The sequence below is a fragment of the Ursus maritimus genome, unplaced genomic scaffold (genome assembly GCF_017311325.1).
Source record: "Ursus maritimus isolate PB19 unplaced genomic scaffold, ASM1731132v1 scaffold_17, whole genome shotgun sequence".
Taxonomy (NCBI): Eukaryota; Metazoa; Chordata; class Mammalia; order Carnivora; family Ursidae; genus Ursus; species Ursus maritimus.
In genome coordinates, this window is record NW_024424119.1 from 26,158,838 (window position 1) to 26,173,696 (window position 14,859).

Sequence of the window (14,859 nt, forward strand, 5' to 3'; positions counted from 1 at the left end):
CAGACTAGATTGTGGAAGGATCTGGGAGAGGGTTTTTCATACGCTTCTGTTAGGCATCTCGAGGATTTCACTGATAGAAGCCCAGTTTTTATATTAATTTCTCTTCTTGAGTTTCTTGGGAATAATATAAAGTGAGATACTTTATATATATGCCACATACTTGTATGTGGCATAGGCTTGAGATTTTAATCTCCCATGGGAAACTTCTGCTCCGAGTCCCATGCAGAATCAAAATTTCTAGGGCTTTCGTCAGCCTGGAGGCAAAATGTGCCTATTGCTCATTACGGGAAAGTGCCACCCTTCCAGGTTTCAAGTTTTTTGCAGAAGTTTCAGTTCCAACTCCCACATCACACAGGTTTAAGGCCATATCTTCGATCTCAGCACCAGCATCAACGCTCCCAGCCCCTGTTCACTAGAAACTATCTCCAGAACTGGTAAGTACCCTGGGCCCCTGCGACATTTGCTCACACACTTAAAGTTCTGGCTCTGAGCTCCTTCCTAATTTCCAGCTCCCAAGGATTTCCCTATCTCTAATTCAACCTGATATATATCAAAAATATTTTGTTGCTATATTTGATCCAGTATTTCTATTGTTGGAGGAGAAAGGGGTGCCTGTAATAACTGAGACCTTGTTATCAGAACCAGAAATCTATGTGGGTTTTGTTTTGGTTTTTGGTTTTTTTTTTTTTTTTTGTAATTTACAAAACAGTAAAGTTCGATTTTCTTAAGAGCTTTGTAAATAGTCAAATTCCTTAAGCCAAACTTTAAGTGCACTGTCAACACAAACAAGCTCTAGGAGTGGAATAGTCTGTTGTTTGTCTTTTTTTTTATTGCCAATATTGCCTAGCCTTGGGTAGGGGGCAATATCTCTACCCCAAAGTCAATTTCCACACAGTACCTTTGCTGCATCTCTTGCTGTTACTTTATGCCACCGGCACAGCACAGGTGGTCAGTGTCACTGACATGGCATATCTGTAAAGATTTCCTGGATGAATGAATGAATACATGAATGAAAGAACATCCGAGCAAGGTGCAGGCAGCTCTTTGACAATTTGCTTGTAATCTTTAAACTCCACATACACAGAGTTTGCTTGTCATCTAAAAGAGTGGAACGGACAAGAAGAAAAACTAAACAAGTCAAAATAAAAATAAGAGATGGTGGGGCGCCTGGGTGGCACAGCGGTTAAGCGTCTGCCTTCGGCTCAGGGCGTGATCCCGACGTTATGGGATCGAGCCCCACATCAGGCTCCTCCGCTATGAGCCTGCTTCTTCCTCTCCCACTCCCCCTGCTTGTGTTCCCTCTCTCACTGGCTGTCTCTATCTCTGTCAAATAAATAAATAAAATCTTTAAAAAAGAAAAATAAGAGATGGATTTCCAATGTGTTTTTTTCCTCAACACAGAGTGTTAGAGCTGGAATGGATCTCAAGGATGACCCAGTCTAATCCCCCACCTCAAGTGCAGAAACCAGGACCCAGAGAGAAGTGAGTAGCCCAAGAGGCGTCACGCAAGCCCAGGGGCCCGTCCCATGCTTTCACACTATGGCAACCTTGCTCAGTGTTCCCTCAAACATTCCTTGATCTTGCAAAACAGGGACAATGGTTTTTCTTGGGAAGCCACTCTTCTGCTTGACTCACAGGAAGAGAAAGAACACTCAGAAAATTCCATTGTTCAGAAAATATTTTAAAAGCTGTTCAGGAAGAAATGGGCATCCTAGGCAAGACTCTAAGGAGTAGAGTAAGTCAGAAAGGTTGAAGCCCCAGCATCCCTGTAGTTTCACCTTTGGGTCACTTTGAGATGATGACAACAGAAGGATAAGGGAAATATGGCTGGTCTAGAGGCACCCAACTCCTCTGGAGATCTAGGGAGCAAGAATTCCAGCACAGTCCTTGCTATTACCCCATTCCGAAGGCAAGATGACAACCAAGTTAAATCTTGCTTGCATCTCGGTGTTCGGGAAGGGGTTTCTACCCCCTCTCCACATGCTGGGAAGAACTGGGAAGAGAATTCCTGTCCTTCTCCTTGCTGCCACCACCCTCTCCACTCTTATGGCTCCTTCCATGGGAAGAGTCACTCATTAGACTGGTCAAAGCCCAGGACATTCATCGGGTTACCTCCACCACGCCTTAGGGTCAGAAGTCTTCCTCTGGGGGCGCCTGCATGGCACAGTCGCTTAAGCTTCTGACTCTAGGTTTCGGCTCAGGTCGTGAAGTCAGGGTCGTGAGATCGAGCCCCACGTCGGGCTCCGCGCTCAGCTCTAAGTACGCTTCAGATTCTCTCTCCTTCTCCCTCTGCCTCTCCCACTCATGCTCTCTCTCACTCTCTAATAATAAATCTTTAAAAAAAAAAAAAAAAGTCTTCCTCTGGCATCAGGCTTCCAGGTACAACTAGGTCAGAGAGTGCCTGCTTCCCATGAGAAGGCCCAGCCGTGCCCTCTCAGTTCCATCCCGTCCATCTGCAACTGTGCGGGTAAGCCGTCTGCGTCTTTAATCTCTATAACATATGCCTCTTCCTTCCTTCAACGTCCCTAAGTTCCTGCACACCAAGCCCCCATCAGAGAAGTCAAATGCAAAACTACTAACTTCTCCTCCTCATCAAGAGTTGAGTTGATGTTGAGGTACGTTCCTTTTTTTTTTTTTTTTAATATTTTATTTATTTATTTGACAGAGAGAGCGAGAGAGCACAAGCAGGGGGAGCAGTAGAGGGAGAGGGAGACGCAAGCTCCTTGCAGAGCAGGGAGCCCGATGTGGGACTCAGTCCCAGGACTCCGGGATCATGACCTGAGCTGAAGGCAGACGCTTAACCAACTGAGCCATCCAAGTGTCCCTCTGAGGTACATTCTTATAGAACCAAACCCTCTGGTAGGGCATTTTCCCTGAGGTACCCGTGGGCGGCAGGAAGTCACCAAGCCCCAAGATAGTAGCACAACTTCCGAGCATCAGACTGGAAAATCTAGGAATGCTGCCCTAGACCGTCTGCGATTTTTCTTGGTTTAACTTGGGCTATCAGCAAGGCTGCCTTCTCAAGCCCTGTGGTGAGGGCAGGCGAGCCCCTGCAGAAATGCACTGCCAAGCACGTGGGCATCACACCGCCCCGGAGGACGGAGCCTTGTGAAACTGGCTGTGGCTCTTCTGCACGTGTTGCGGAGGACTGAGCCCAGGGCCTCCACAGGGCCCCCCACTGCAACCCCTGTGACAATTTCCTTTCCACTCTGTCAGAAAAAGCGTGGCCTCCTTTGGGGAATTGTCCTGTTTTCCCCCTGGTGGACGATGAGAAGCTCACAACGGACGGCTTCCCACTTTGGACCATCAGAAAGCTCAGAATCAAATCTGAGCTCAACTCTAGTAACCTGGGGGCCTGGCTGCAGAGCTGGGGGCCTTAAGAGTAGGCGGGGGGACACAGAGAAGCAGAAAGGAGGGGAGAGAAGCCGTGCATCACAGGCCACAATTTCTGGTCTAGAGTCCAGACGGGAGAGCAGGCCCACCCCACACAGGGCTGACAACTGTCTCCAGGGATACAGTGACCTCCAGGGGTACAGCGACAGGGTCTGGACCTTGGCAACAGCCTCCAGGTCCCCCGACCCTTCAAGACTCCCCATTGCCGCAGAATAATCAAACCTGTATTGGACTGGGTCCTGACAGTCTCTGGATTGCAATCTTGCAGAGGCTTCTCCTTGCTCTCAAGACAAAATTCAAGGCCTGGCCCTAGTCCCTATCTGGCGCCCACCACCCCACCCCTGCACCACACGCCACTTTCTGCCGTCCATGCTTACCAGCCCCACGGGGCATTTTTGGTTACTGGACCACACTCTTTCCAGCCTCAAGCCTTTGCATAGGCTGTTCTCTCTGCACAGAACACTATTCCCACCACACTTCCCCTTCTTGAGCTCAAAGATGCCTCCTCAGAGAGACATTCCCTGACCCCCCCATCTAGATGAGGTCCCACTCTTCACCCTTTGGTCTTTCTCTTCCGAGCACCCATCACACTCTGATGCTTCGTAATGACACCCTATTTTTACCGATGTAATCATTTTGTCCACATCTGTCTCCTTTGCTGTAGGGTACATTCTGGGGAGCACGTTTGTCCTTGTTGCTGCTGTGTCCCAGCACTTAGCACAGTCCCTGGCGCAGGGAAGGTGCCCAATAAACACCCTGCTGAGTGAAACCACCCAATCAATCAGGAAGTGTCTGCCATGCAGAGGAAAGGGCACGGACTCCAGACGACTGTCTTCACCCGTAAACAGCAGGGAGCGGAGAATATGGCTGAGTTACTTCATCAGGACGCGTTACGTAGTCTCGCTCTGCCTCGGTTTCCTTATCTGCCCCATGAAGATCGGACTGCAGACATCCTCTACTTCCCAGAGCCATGGTGAGCGACAGTCCCACGTAAGCGGCTGTGGGGGTTTTCAATTAGCAATTCCTTTATTAAGTTACACGTCACGCGCCAGCCCCCCCGCAAGCTCTGGCATGTGTGGGCAGGACGCGGGTCTGTTTCATCCTCCTCTTCACCCTCCTTCCCTGAGGCAGAGGAGGCCCAGGACCGTGCGTGGGCAGCGAGGCTGGCAGCGGCCTCACCACCCAGACTTCTGGCCCTGGCTTCTTCACCAAGAGCCCCCACCCTGCTCTGTGCATGAGGGGAGCTGGGGTCATCGCCAGCCTCCCGAGACGTGGCAGCTCCAGCCTCTTGTGCTCAGGGCCACGGCCCCTGTGACCCAGGCTGGCCAGCCCTGGTGAAAGTCCCTGGGGGGCATTTCCCTTGAGTGCCCCTTCCACCCTGCAGCGTTAAAGGTCTCCTTTTGTTGCCTCCCCTCTTCCTTTCCCTCCTCCCACCAGAGCCCTCTTGCTCTTCTTACCCTTAGAATTATTCTTTCAGGTTGGAAGAGCCTTGACATTTAGCTAATCAAGTCCTCAGTGGATTCTTAAACTTCTAATACAGCACATATGAATAAGGATAGATTCTACTTACATGCCTCTGGTGACAGGAAGCTCACTACTTCACAAGGAGTCCCACACCGCTGGTTAGAAAGCTTCGGCTATTAGAAAGTTCTCTTAGCCTACCTCCTTCCCTGCTCACATCCCCAAGTCTTCCCTTCTTCGACCAAATAGCCCTAACTTCTCCAGTCATCCCTCTCCTGGGAAAGAATTTCCAAGGGTCTCTTCTAAACACTCTCTACTTCATCTGCAAAGGAGGAGCTGGCCCTGAGCACAGCCTTGGGAGGGGAGGACCGGGGAGAGCCGAGCAGAAGCAGGTCTAGAACACTGGAACAGTAGAGTCACCGCCCTCAGACTTCTGCTCCTCCTTCCAAAAGCCACACTGGGTTCTGTGGCAGCCCCACCGCTTTCTAACTCGTGCTTGCCCCCCAGGATGAGTACACTGAACCCCCAGGTGTGTTCCCAGGAAACTGGTCACCTGTACGAATCAGTGGGCAGCCAGGCTGGGCTGCACCTGGGACAGCCCTGGTGGCTGGCAGCTCGGACCCTGGAGCCAGGGATCTGGCTTGCAATCTTGGCCGATCCACCGCTAACCTCCCTAAGCCTCAGCCATCCCACCTGCACAACGGGGAAGTAGCGCCGCTCTGACTTTGTAATGAGATGGGGCAAGGAAGGTGCTCTCGGAACAGAGCCAGCACGGGGGGAACGATGAATACACCGTCGCTGCAGCAATCACTACGGTAATGATCAGAACCTGATGCTTTCACGAACTTACACACGAAGCAAGTCCACGCGGACTGAAGTGGGTCACTGAAGGCCTCCCAGGGCCAGCAGGACTCCTGGTGGCCTGGCCAGGGGAGATTTAGAAACAGACCAAAGGGAAACGGTGAGCAGGCCCTTGGAGTGAGAACAACATTAAGAAAGTCATAGTAATTGCAGTACCTGCCGCCCTGCGTGCTCGCGGCCATCCCCGCTATTCACGCGCTCAGGCACACACACGCGCGTGCACACACACACCAGCCCGCGGTCCGCGGCCCCCTCACACGGAGGAGGAGCCCAGCCCACAAGGGGCAGTGAGAGGTCAGGCCTGGCCACAGCCAGAGCATCCTGGGGGCCAGCAGAGGGACGTGGGGTGGTGGTGAAGGGTCATGATGGGAATGAAGGGCTGGGGCTGGGGTCTCCAGTGTGAGAAACCATGAGGGGCTCCTAAGTGAGGATGGGCTTCCAGAAGAGAAATCTAACAGGAGCAACATGGGCAGGGCAAAAGGCAGGAGGCCCCGTGACGGTAGCTTCCAGGTGAGCACAGTGGTCCAGGCCACAGACGCAGGGCTCTTCGGGATACACTACCCCCAAAAGCAAAGCCAGACTTCCTCACCTCCACATTCCTCTGGGGTCTGGCTCACCTCCTACTTCTCCAGCCCCATTATCCCTGACTGCCTTTCATTCCTCGTACATCCCAACCGCCCAGATCGGCTCACAGTCCCCTGCCATACCTTTGCCCACACAGTTCCTCCCCTAGAATGCCCCCTCCAGCCAGCTCCACCATCTCCACAGATCTGGATTCTGCCCATCCTTCAAGATACAGCACGAATGGCACCTCCTCCAGGAAGCCTTCCCCCTTCCTCAGCCCAGCATACTTGTCTCCTCACTCCCTCCTCTTCCTGCCCCACCTCCTTCTGGTGGGCCCGGACTCACTACAGAGGAAAGTGAGCTCCCTGAAGCCAGCAACATGCCCTGCACCTCATCTTTCTCCCCACCATCCCAGCCCTGTTTCTGACTCAGGTAGGACTGCAGACCATCCCCGTTGACCAAGCTCAATGACGCTCAAAAACACAAACCCCTTTCCAGGAGTAGGACACGCACAGGAAGAGGCCGTGCCCGGCCCAGGCCCACCAGCCTGGAGAAGTCCCACCATGCGGAGGGCACAGCAGCACAAGCAAGCAGGAGGCATTTCTGGTGGCTTTCTCCTTTAGACAAGGGACAAGCCTTCTCCCGGTTTAACCCCCCATGACCTTTGAACTTCCCGGGAGGTCAGCAGCACGTCCCCTTCCCCAGCTGTCTTTCTGTCTCTGGCCCGATGGGAGGGAGGGCCCTGGGCTGGTTCCATTTTGCGCCCGTATTGATCTGTTGGCAGCAATGGGCTGGATAATTAGCCAGGAATTAGGGTTTCTATTACAGCCAGGAGGCTGCTCCAGCTGATTTATCACCTGAATAATTTACTGTGATTGAAAGGAAATTAAAATGAACTCCATTTGACAACTGTGAGCTTTTATGGGCTTTAGTGAAGGCTCAAAAGCCAGATTAATAGCCTGGTGTTGGTTAATAGTCTGCCGAGAGTAAATACAGCAGGCTGTGCTCGCCTCAGCCTTCCTGCCGAGGCCGGAGGACGGAGCGGCTCCCACGGCCACAGCGTCACCGCCAGTTTCACTGAAACGAACACGCACGCCACCAGCTTTTTTTCTTTTCTTTTCTTTTTGTTTCCTGCTCTCCTTCCGGGTGATGTTTACTCCCTCCACATGTAGGGAAAACAGAACTGCTTTCTCAATAACCGCTTTGAAAAGGAAGCGTTTCATTGCTCCAGAAGTGGGAATGCATGACACCCAGGGCCCAGGGTTTACTAAGTTTCCACACAAAAGCCAGAAGCCTGGCCTACCCACCAGGGCCGATCTTGGTGGGAGGAGCGTCAAGGTGGGGGTGGGCGTGACTGGCAGGACGCCCAGCTGGCCTCAAAGACGAATGTTCTTCCCACAAGTGGGTGCGCTGGGTAATTCAGGGGGATTGGACCACCCAAGCCCATGGCGAAACTCTGAGGATTCTGGAATAACAGACAGACTCTGGCCGCAAAAGGCCAGTTCTGAGAACCAGCCAGTTAGAAAACGCTCCTAGAATCTTTCGGGGACAAGGAGGCCCATGCAACCATTCAGCACAAGATGAGGACAGAAGACCCCGAAATCAAATCCCAGCTCTGCGGCCTCCACAAGTCCTGGAAACTCCCCAGGCTGAACGTGGGGTAAACAATCTGGGGGGGAAAATGTACCAATCTGTAAAACGGAGCCCAATAATCTTACCCACACTGTTTAGTGGGCACTTAAATCGAGAGCCGAAGGAGGAGAGAATGGACATAAAAGTCCCTTGCAAACCATACCACGCATGCGTGAGTGAGGAAGACCACGGTTGTGCAGCTGTTGGTGTGCAAATTCACAGGTGCTGCTGCCACAGGTATGGAAACTGAGGTCCGGAGAAAAAGCATCCCGCCCGACAGGGCAGAGCCGGGACTCGGGTGGACTCAAGTCAAACTCCCTCAACCCCAAGGCCAGGAAAAGTTCTTCCTTCCCCACAGGCCGCTCAGTGAAACCAACAGCGGTACCCCACCAAGGCCACTAGACCGTGGAGACCCGGATCTGCTCACATAGAGCGGAGATGTGCCCCTTGGCTGCCAGAGATCCAGGCCCCCTTCTGGGTGCCACCACCAGGCCATGCTGCACTGGGGCTCACAAGGCCAGGCAGAGAGTGGGCATGAGGGGGCTCAAGGAGCTCGTACCCTTGACACGCACCCCTTCCTGGGCTGTGGCCCCTTGCTTTGGCTGTCATTTGTCCAGTGACTGGGAACCGGGAGTGAGGGTATGTCATTCATAGTCCAGTGCCTGTGTGTGTGCCTGGCAGCCCCGCGGCCTCACCTTCCATCTCTCCTCATTACGGCACATTACGGGGAGGTGAAGCAGATTAACCAGAAAGCTCTGAGTCAATCATTACCCCGCCACACGTTCGCCTGCACGCCCCGCCTTGGAGCCCACACAGACACAGGCCCGCGGTCGTGTCCGCGCCGTTCTGAAGGACACTGCACAGCCAGACTGCTAGGAACAGGGCCCTGGCGGGGTGTGTAATGCAGGGCTCCTCCCTGCTGGGCCCCATCTCTACATGAGCCTATCAGACCTGTCCCCCAACATTGCCTCCTCTGTAACATCTCGCTCCTCTGCTCCCAACTGAGGCAACCTCCTCACTCATCAGGGCCCACAGAACCTTCTCCCTCGCCTTGCAGGTTCTGAACCCATGTCATATTGCCCCTGGGAGACTGTGGGCAGACAGAGCTGATGCCTGACTCATCCCTGCACCCCCTGGGTGCCTGGCACTGTGCCAGCCTCATAGCCAGCATGCAAGAAATATGTTGGATAAATGAGCATATAAATGTCTGAGCAAGTGAGTAAATACATGGATGGCTTCTGGACTCCCAATTATGAAGCCCTACAGTCTCTGCCCAGATTTCCCGGGCATTCTAAGTTAAGTGAAATATGACGCAGACCTGAGCTTCCATGAGAATCACGTGCAACACAGGGAAACCCAGTCTCTTACACTGAATGTCTACATTAAATGTACAGGAGCTTCATACAGGCACCCGAGGCTTCATGCAGTAGAGGCCAGGCTGAGTGTAGAGGCCTGAACCTCACTCTTCACCATTCACTCACTGTGTGACCTTGGACACACCCTGTCCCCTCTCGGGGCCTCTAAAAGATGAGGGGGCTGAAAGCTTGTCTCTGCAATCTCTGCTAGCTCTAAAATCACGTGACCTTGTCAATGGTTAGAAAATAAATGTTCTCCCGGCTCTGGAGGGAAAGGTAGGCCTCATCCAAGAAGTCTCCTTTTCTTTCTCCTGCTGCGTCAGATGGAATGTGACTCTGGCCATCTCTCAGAAGGGCTCTGAGCAGTGGGAGAGGCTGTGATGCAAACAGACTGTTCTCCTGAAAGTTCAAGATCCAGAGCCGGTGCGACCAGCTCTGTCCAACACGTAGGACCCCCTCGTTCCCAGAGGACACTTCACTTGTAGGAGAGAGACCAAAGTCTTAACCATGGTCTACAAGACCTGGCCCATCTCCCCAGCGTCACTTCTCCCCACACCCTTGTGCCCTGAAGCACAGCCACACTGGCTCTCTTGGCTCTCTTCCATTCCTCACTCCTGCTATGCCCCCTCTTACCTCCAGGCCACACATCTGCTATTCCTTCTGTTAGGCACACCCCTTCCCGATGTCCCTTCTCCTGGCTCTGCCCTACACCTTGGGGCTCAGCACGAACACATTTCCCCCAGGGGGCCATTGTGGCCTCCAGGCTGGCTCAGCCTCTGCTTTATTCTTTCAGAGAACCTCAGACGTCCCCACCTCAGCACCCAAGACATCTGTAATCTGTGACGCTTTGGGTTATTCTTACTGACGGTGGTTCTTCCACACACCTGCAGGCTCCCTGAGGACAGATGCAAGCCTGTCTTGTTCACTAAAGTACCTAGTGCCTGGCTCCATGCTTTGCACATAGGTGACACTCCTCAATGTTTGTTCAGTGAATACATGACTGGCTGTGTGGTGTCAGGCAAGTCTCTCTGCTTCTCTGGGCCTCAGTTTCCCCATCTGAAAACAAAGTGGCTAGATGGTCTGTGAAAGCCCTCACGGGAGCTGTTCAGAGAGCCAGACTGTCATAGGATGGTGGCCCTTGAGGCTTTGCTCCCTCCTCACTACTCAACATCCCGTCTGGCATCTTTCCTCACCACGGGAGCTCATGCAGGCAGCCTACATGGTTTGGAATGGTTCTGTGGGAAAACTTCACAAGTGCCATCTAATGAGCATGTAGAGGAAGCTCGGCGGGGCCAGTCTCCCCCGCCCATAGCAGCTAGCCAGGTTTCTCGGACGTGCCCACAGCTGGGTGCTCTCTGCAGGCAGGAACCGTATCTGAGCTGTCTGTGCCTGCCAGGTAACCAGCCCAGACTGGGCATCAGGAAATAGCGTCCTGAGCTGGATCTGGTACTTGAGGGACCTTATCCGGGCCCCAGAAGCCTCTCACGGGGCAGAGCCTTTCTGGCCCCGTAGCCAAGGCAGTGACTGCATCTCTGTGCAGGGTTAGCAGGGGTCATCCTCCTACTTCCCTCCCTTCTTGCAAATGACCCAGCTGGGAGTTTGTCCAGTGACACCCTTCTTCATTTCCAGACTCTAAAAGCATGCCAGGGGGACCTGACAGGTGGGCTGACAGTGGGGCACACACTAGCACCATCATAACGTGGCGTATGGCCGTATTTCCATCTTCACCCTGACTGACAGGCTAATGACCCAAGACCAACTCGAGTGGCCCTGAAATCATGACACCACCCCTCCCCGTGCAAAGAGCCTGAGGAAAGGACACCATGCAGCAATGGCAGAGCAGCCCAACCAGTCATGCCACCGCCCCCGCCCCCACCCCACCAGGCTGGCCCGGGAGACAAAGGCACCAAGGCAAGAAGCTGCTAGAACCCCAGACAAGTCCTCCTGACCCTGTGGGAGGCTGCAACTACCCAGGTTTGGCCGAGAACAACGAGAAGCCGGCCTCGGGATAGAACCTGGCATCCTCGCCCACACCCCGCCAAATGCCTTGTGGGGGGCAAGCCAAGCCTGCGTCCAGCTAGGGGGCTGGCAGACAGTGAGTGGGGCGTCGTACCTGCTCGGGCTTGATGGGCTCGGTGGTGGTGAAGATGTCCGAGTAGTGCTGCCTCTCAAACACGCGGTCCAGCACCTCCAGCTGCTGCTGCGTGAACAGGTCTCCCCGCATCTGCTTCCGGAGGAAATCTCTGCCCGGCAGTGAGTGACCGTTGGGCACTGGAGAATCCTGAATACCTGTGATGAGCAGGAGAGACGAAGGGGGGTGCAGGTTACACGAGTTGCTGAAGGAAGGCAGATCAGACAGTGAGATTGAGAAGAGGGCCTGAGAAACGCCCAAGCCCAGCTCCTCCCCTGACGGAGAGGAAGCACAAGGGGACTCAGACAAGGGGCTCCTCAGCCACTCAGCGCAGCCAGCCTCCCAGAGCCACTTGCCAGGCACCATGGCCAAACCCTTTTTACAGGCATCATCTCTTCTGAAACTCACAATGACCCCGAGGTTGATAATGTTTCCCCCATTTTGCAGATGAGAAAATTGAGGCCTGAGAGATCAGGTAATTTGCCTGAGGATTGGAGCTCAGGTTGACTGGGAGTCTTTTTTTAAAGATTTTTTTATTTATTTGAGAGAGAGAGAGAGCAAGAGGGCTCATGGGGGGGGGGGCAGCAAAGGAAGAAGGAGCAGCAGACCTCCTGCTCAGTGTGGAACCCTACTCACCGCCCAATCCCACAACCCTGAGATCATGACCTGAGCCGAAATCAAGAGCTGGACGCTTAACCGACTGAGCCGCCCCGGCGCCCCTTGAGCGGGAGTCTCAATCACCAGGGGCCACTGCCTCTTCTGCACTGAAGGTCCCCAGCCCTTGCAGGTACGGTTTCGTCCCAGAGCTGATGCCCTCACCCAGGACATTTGCCCCCACACCACATGACCAGTCAGTAAAGCGCTGTGGCAGGACAGCTGTAGGAAAACAGCCTGCACACAATCCTGGTGGGAGCCCACAAGTCACACAGCCATGACAGACAATTTGACAAAATCTATCCAAATCACAAACGCACATCCCCTTTGATAAATAGAGCAGCTGCCCCTCTAAAACTATGTGCTTTACCACTGGCCTCACACATACGGGATGTGCTCTAGGTACAAGGTTCTAGTAGCAAAAGACTGGAAACAACGCAAGAATTTATTTGGGGGGGCTGGCTTAATAAGTGATGGTGTGCTCGCACGGTGGAGCACCGGGCGGCTGCGCGAAGGAGCGAGGACTGCCGCTGTGCGCCGATATGGAAAGATCTTCGGGGTACACTGTCATATGAAAAATAAACCAGGTACGGCACAGCATGGATAACGTATAACCTTCTGTGTAAGGAAAAGGAAGAAAATAGGACTTCATGTGCATTTTGTGTATATATCGCCAAAGGAGCTCTGGAAGGCACCACGAGAGACATTGAGAGCGCTCATCCTTCCTTTCCCGGAGGCCGGAACTGAGTGGGTAGAGGTGAAGGGAGGGACACTCCTCACAGCATGCTTTTTGTTGTGTTTTGTCTTGATGCAGAACTTTCCATGTACTACTGCCTCCTCAAAAACATGAATGACCAACAAAGTACACATGAAATTCTCTATGTGTTTTGTATTGTTAGCTCTTCACGCTGTAACAGGCTCTGGGGATGACGCTTACGTTTCAAAGAAAATATTATGAGTTACCAATAAAAAAGAAAATGGGGGGGGGTGCCTGGGTGGCTCAGTCAGTTAAGCGTCTGCCTTTGGCTCAGGTCATGATCCCAGGTACCGGGATTGAGCCCTGCGTCGGGTTCCTTGCTCAGTGGGGAGTCTGCTTCTCCCTCCCCCTGCTCCTATGTGCTCGCTCTCTCTCTCCCCCCCTCAAATAAATAAATAATATCTTTTAAAAAAATGGGATGAAATATTTTTGGTGAGCCTTGAACTCAAACCGTTCAAAATGAAGGACAGCAAGGAGGACAAAAGTTTCCAGCAAGGAAATGGCCTCAAGGGCCTTCATCTCCCGGGGCCCTCTGAGACCCAGCTGCTCATGCAGGGCTGACCACAGACATTTCTGGAACCCAGGCCTCTGCCTTCGCCATTGGGGAGCCTCAGGGGAGATCAGCACACATCAGACCTCTCGACGGCAGGTGCCCTCACACAGGCCTTGCCCGATTCTCCCCCATGTCCCACCCTGCCAGCACATGCTGCCCTAGACCTCATCCATCATGTCGTGTGAGGAAGAGGCCAAACCAAAGAGCCTGAAGCAGTGGGGTGCTGTGTCACTGAGATGCTACCAAAAGTGGGTATGTCCCCAACTGTCCTATCTGGAGGCAGATGCAATGCAGGGTCTGACTGTTGGGCAGAGACACCAGCTGTGGGCGTTTCCATGAATACTGGCCTTCCAGAGTCCTCCACAGAGGCTGACAGCTCAGAGCACCCCAGGATTTCTATAGGAAGGGCCTTCAGAGGCAGCTCATAAAGCCCCCTGAGAAAACAGATCGCACCTCCACTTTGACCCAAGAGGATACCATAGGCTAGGCTACAGTCTGAATGACCAGATACCCCAACATGCGGGCCACAATGGAAGCCGCTCTCTCTGGCTGATGTCCCCCAGCCCAGACTTTGGGCCCCTCCTCTGGCTACCTGTGACACGAATCTTCCACGAGACTGGTCCCTGTTCCTGCCCATGGGACATCATCCTCAGAGTCCCTTTCTCCATCATGGCCTATCCCCACGGGGACCATTCCTACAAGGGCATTGAGACTAGCAGAATGTGGGAGCTCACAGCCCTGTCCGTGCTCTCTCATTAGTTGGCATCTGCCAAACGAACCCACTATCAAAGGTGCACACACACACACACACACACACGAGGACACTCATCTCGCTCCTCCTCGGCTATTGCTCTGCCCCAGTCACCCCTGCTGAAGTATGACCTTGCTCTCGGTCCCCAGCGCTCCCATCAAATTTCTCCCTGTCAGAGAGACCACATCCACTCTTCCACCCTTCAGTTATACTCCCCAGCCCCACCCCGCCAGCCAGGCCCCAAACTCCTGCTGCAGGCTCCCTCCTGCCAGCCAGTCGTCTGGGACTGACTCCCACTAAGGTCTCATTCTGCCCCCAGCTGGGCAGGGCCCACCTCTTTCCTCCCGCTCAGGCTGCTCCATCAGACGCTGGAAAGGCCGTCCTCCCACAGATGTCCTCAGGCTCCATCCCTCCCCCATGGGATTCACAGGCTGGGCTCTTTGCACAGCTCAAAGTTCTGGAAGGGCAGAGCTTCACCTACACTGAGGAAGTGGGGGGTGGCTCCGCTGAGGGCTCCTGTGGGCAAGGTCACTATCTGCTCACAGAGTAAAGGCACACGGCCAACTTCAAGTGTAACCCCGGGGGTCCTTGGAAGCCTGGCTCCCTGGGGACGGGTTCACGTACTCCAGGCACAGGCAGCCCTGCGGGGACCTGAGCCATCTTCTAGGAAGAAGACTTGCCGCATCCTGCTCTGGCTTTCTGAAAGTCAACCACAGCACCCATGGGCCAAGTCCGGGAAAGGGTCCA

At 53.7% G+C, this 14,859-nt stretch overlaps 1 protein-coding gene across 2 annotated transcripts in view; it reads right to left on the bottom strand.

Moving 5' to 3' along the window:
* The window catches only part of PAX5 (paired box 5), a 195,110-nt gene that overhangs the window by 111,478 nt on the left and 68,773 nt on the right, over window positions 1-14,859 (bottom strand). For both annotated transcript variants that reach the window (XM_040631610.1, XM_040631611.1), the window contains exon 6: window positions 11,380-11,555. In XM_040631610.1, the coding sequence (XP_040487544.1) occupies window positions 11,380-11,555 (176 nt within the window). The remainder of the gene's footprint in view (window positions 1-11,379; window positions 11,556-14,859) is intronic.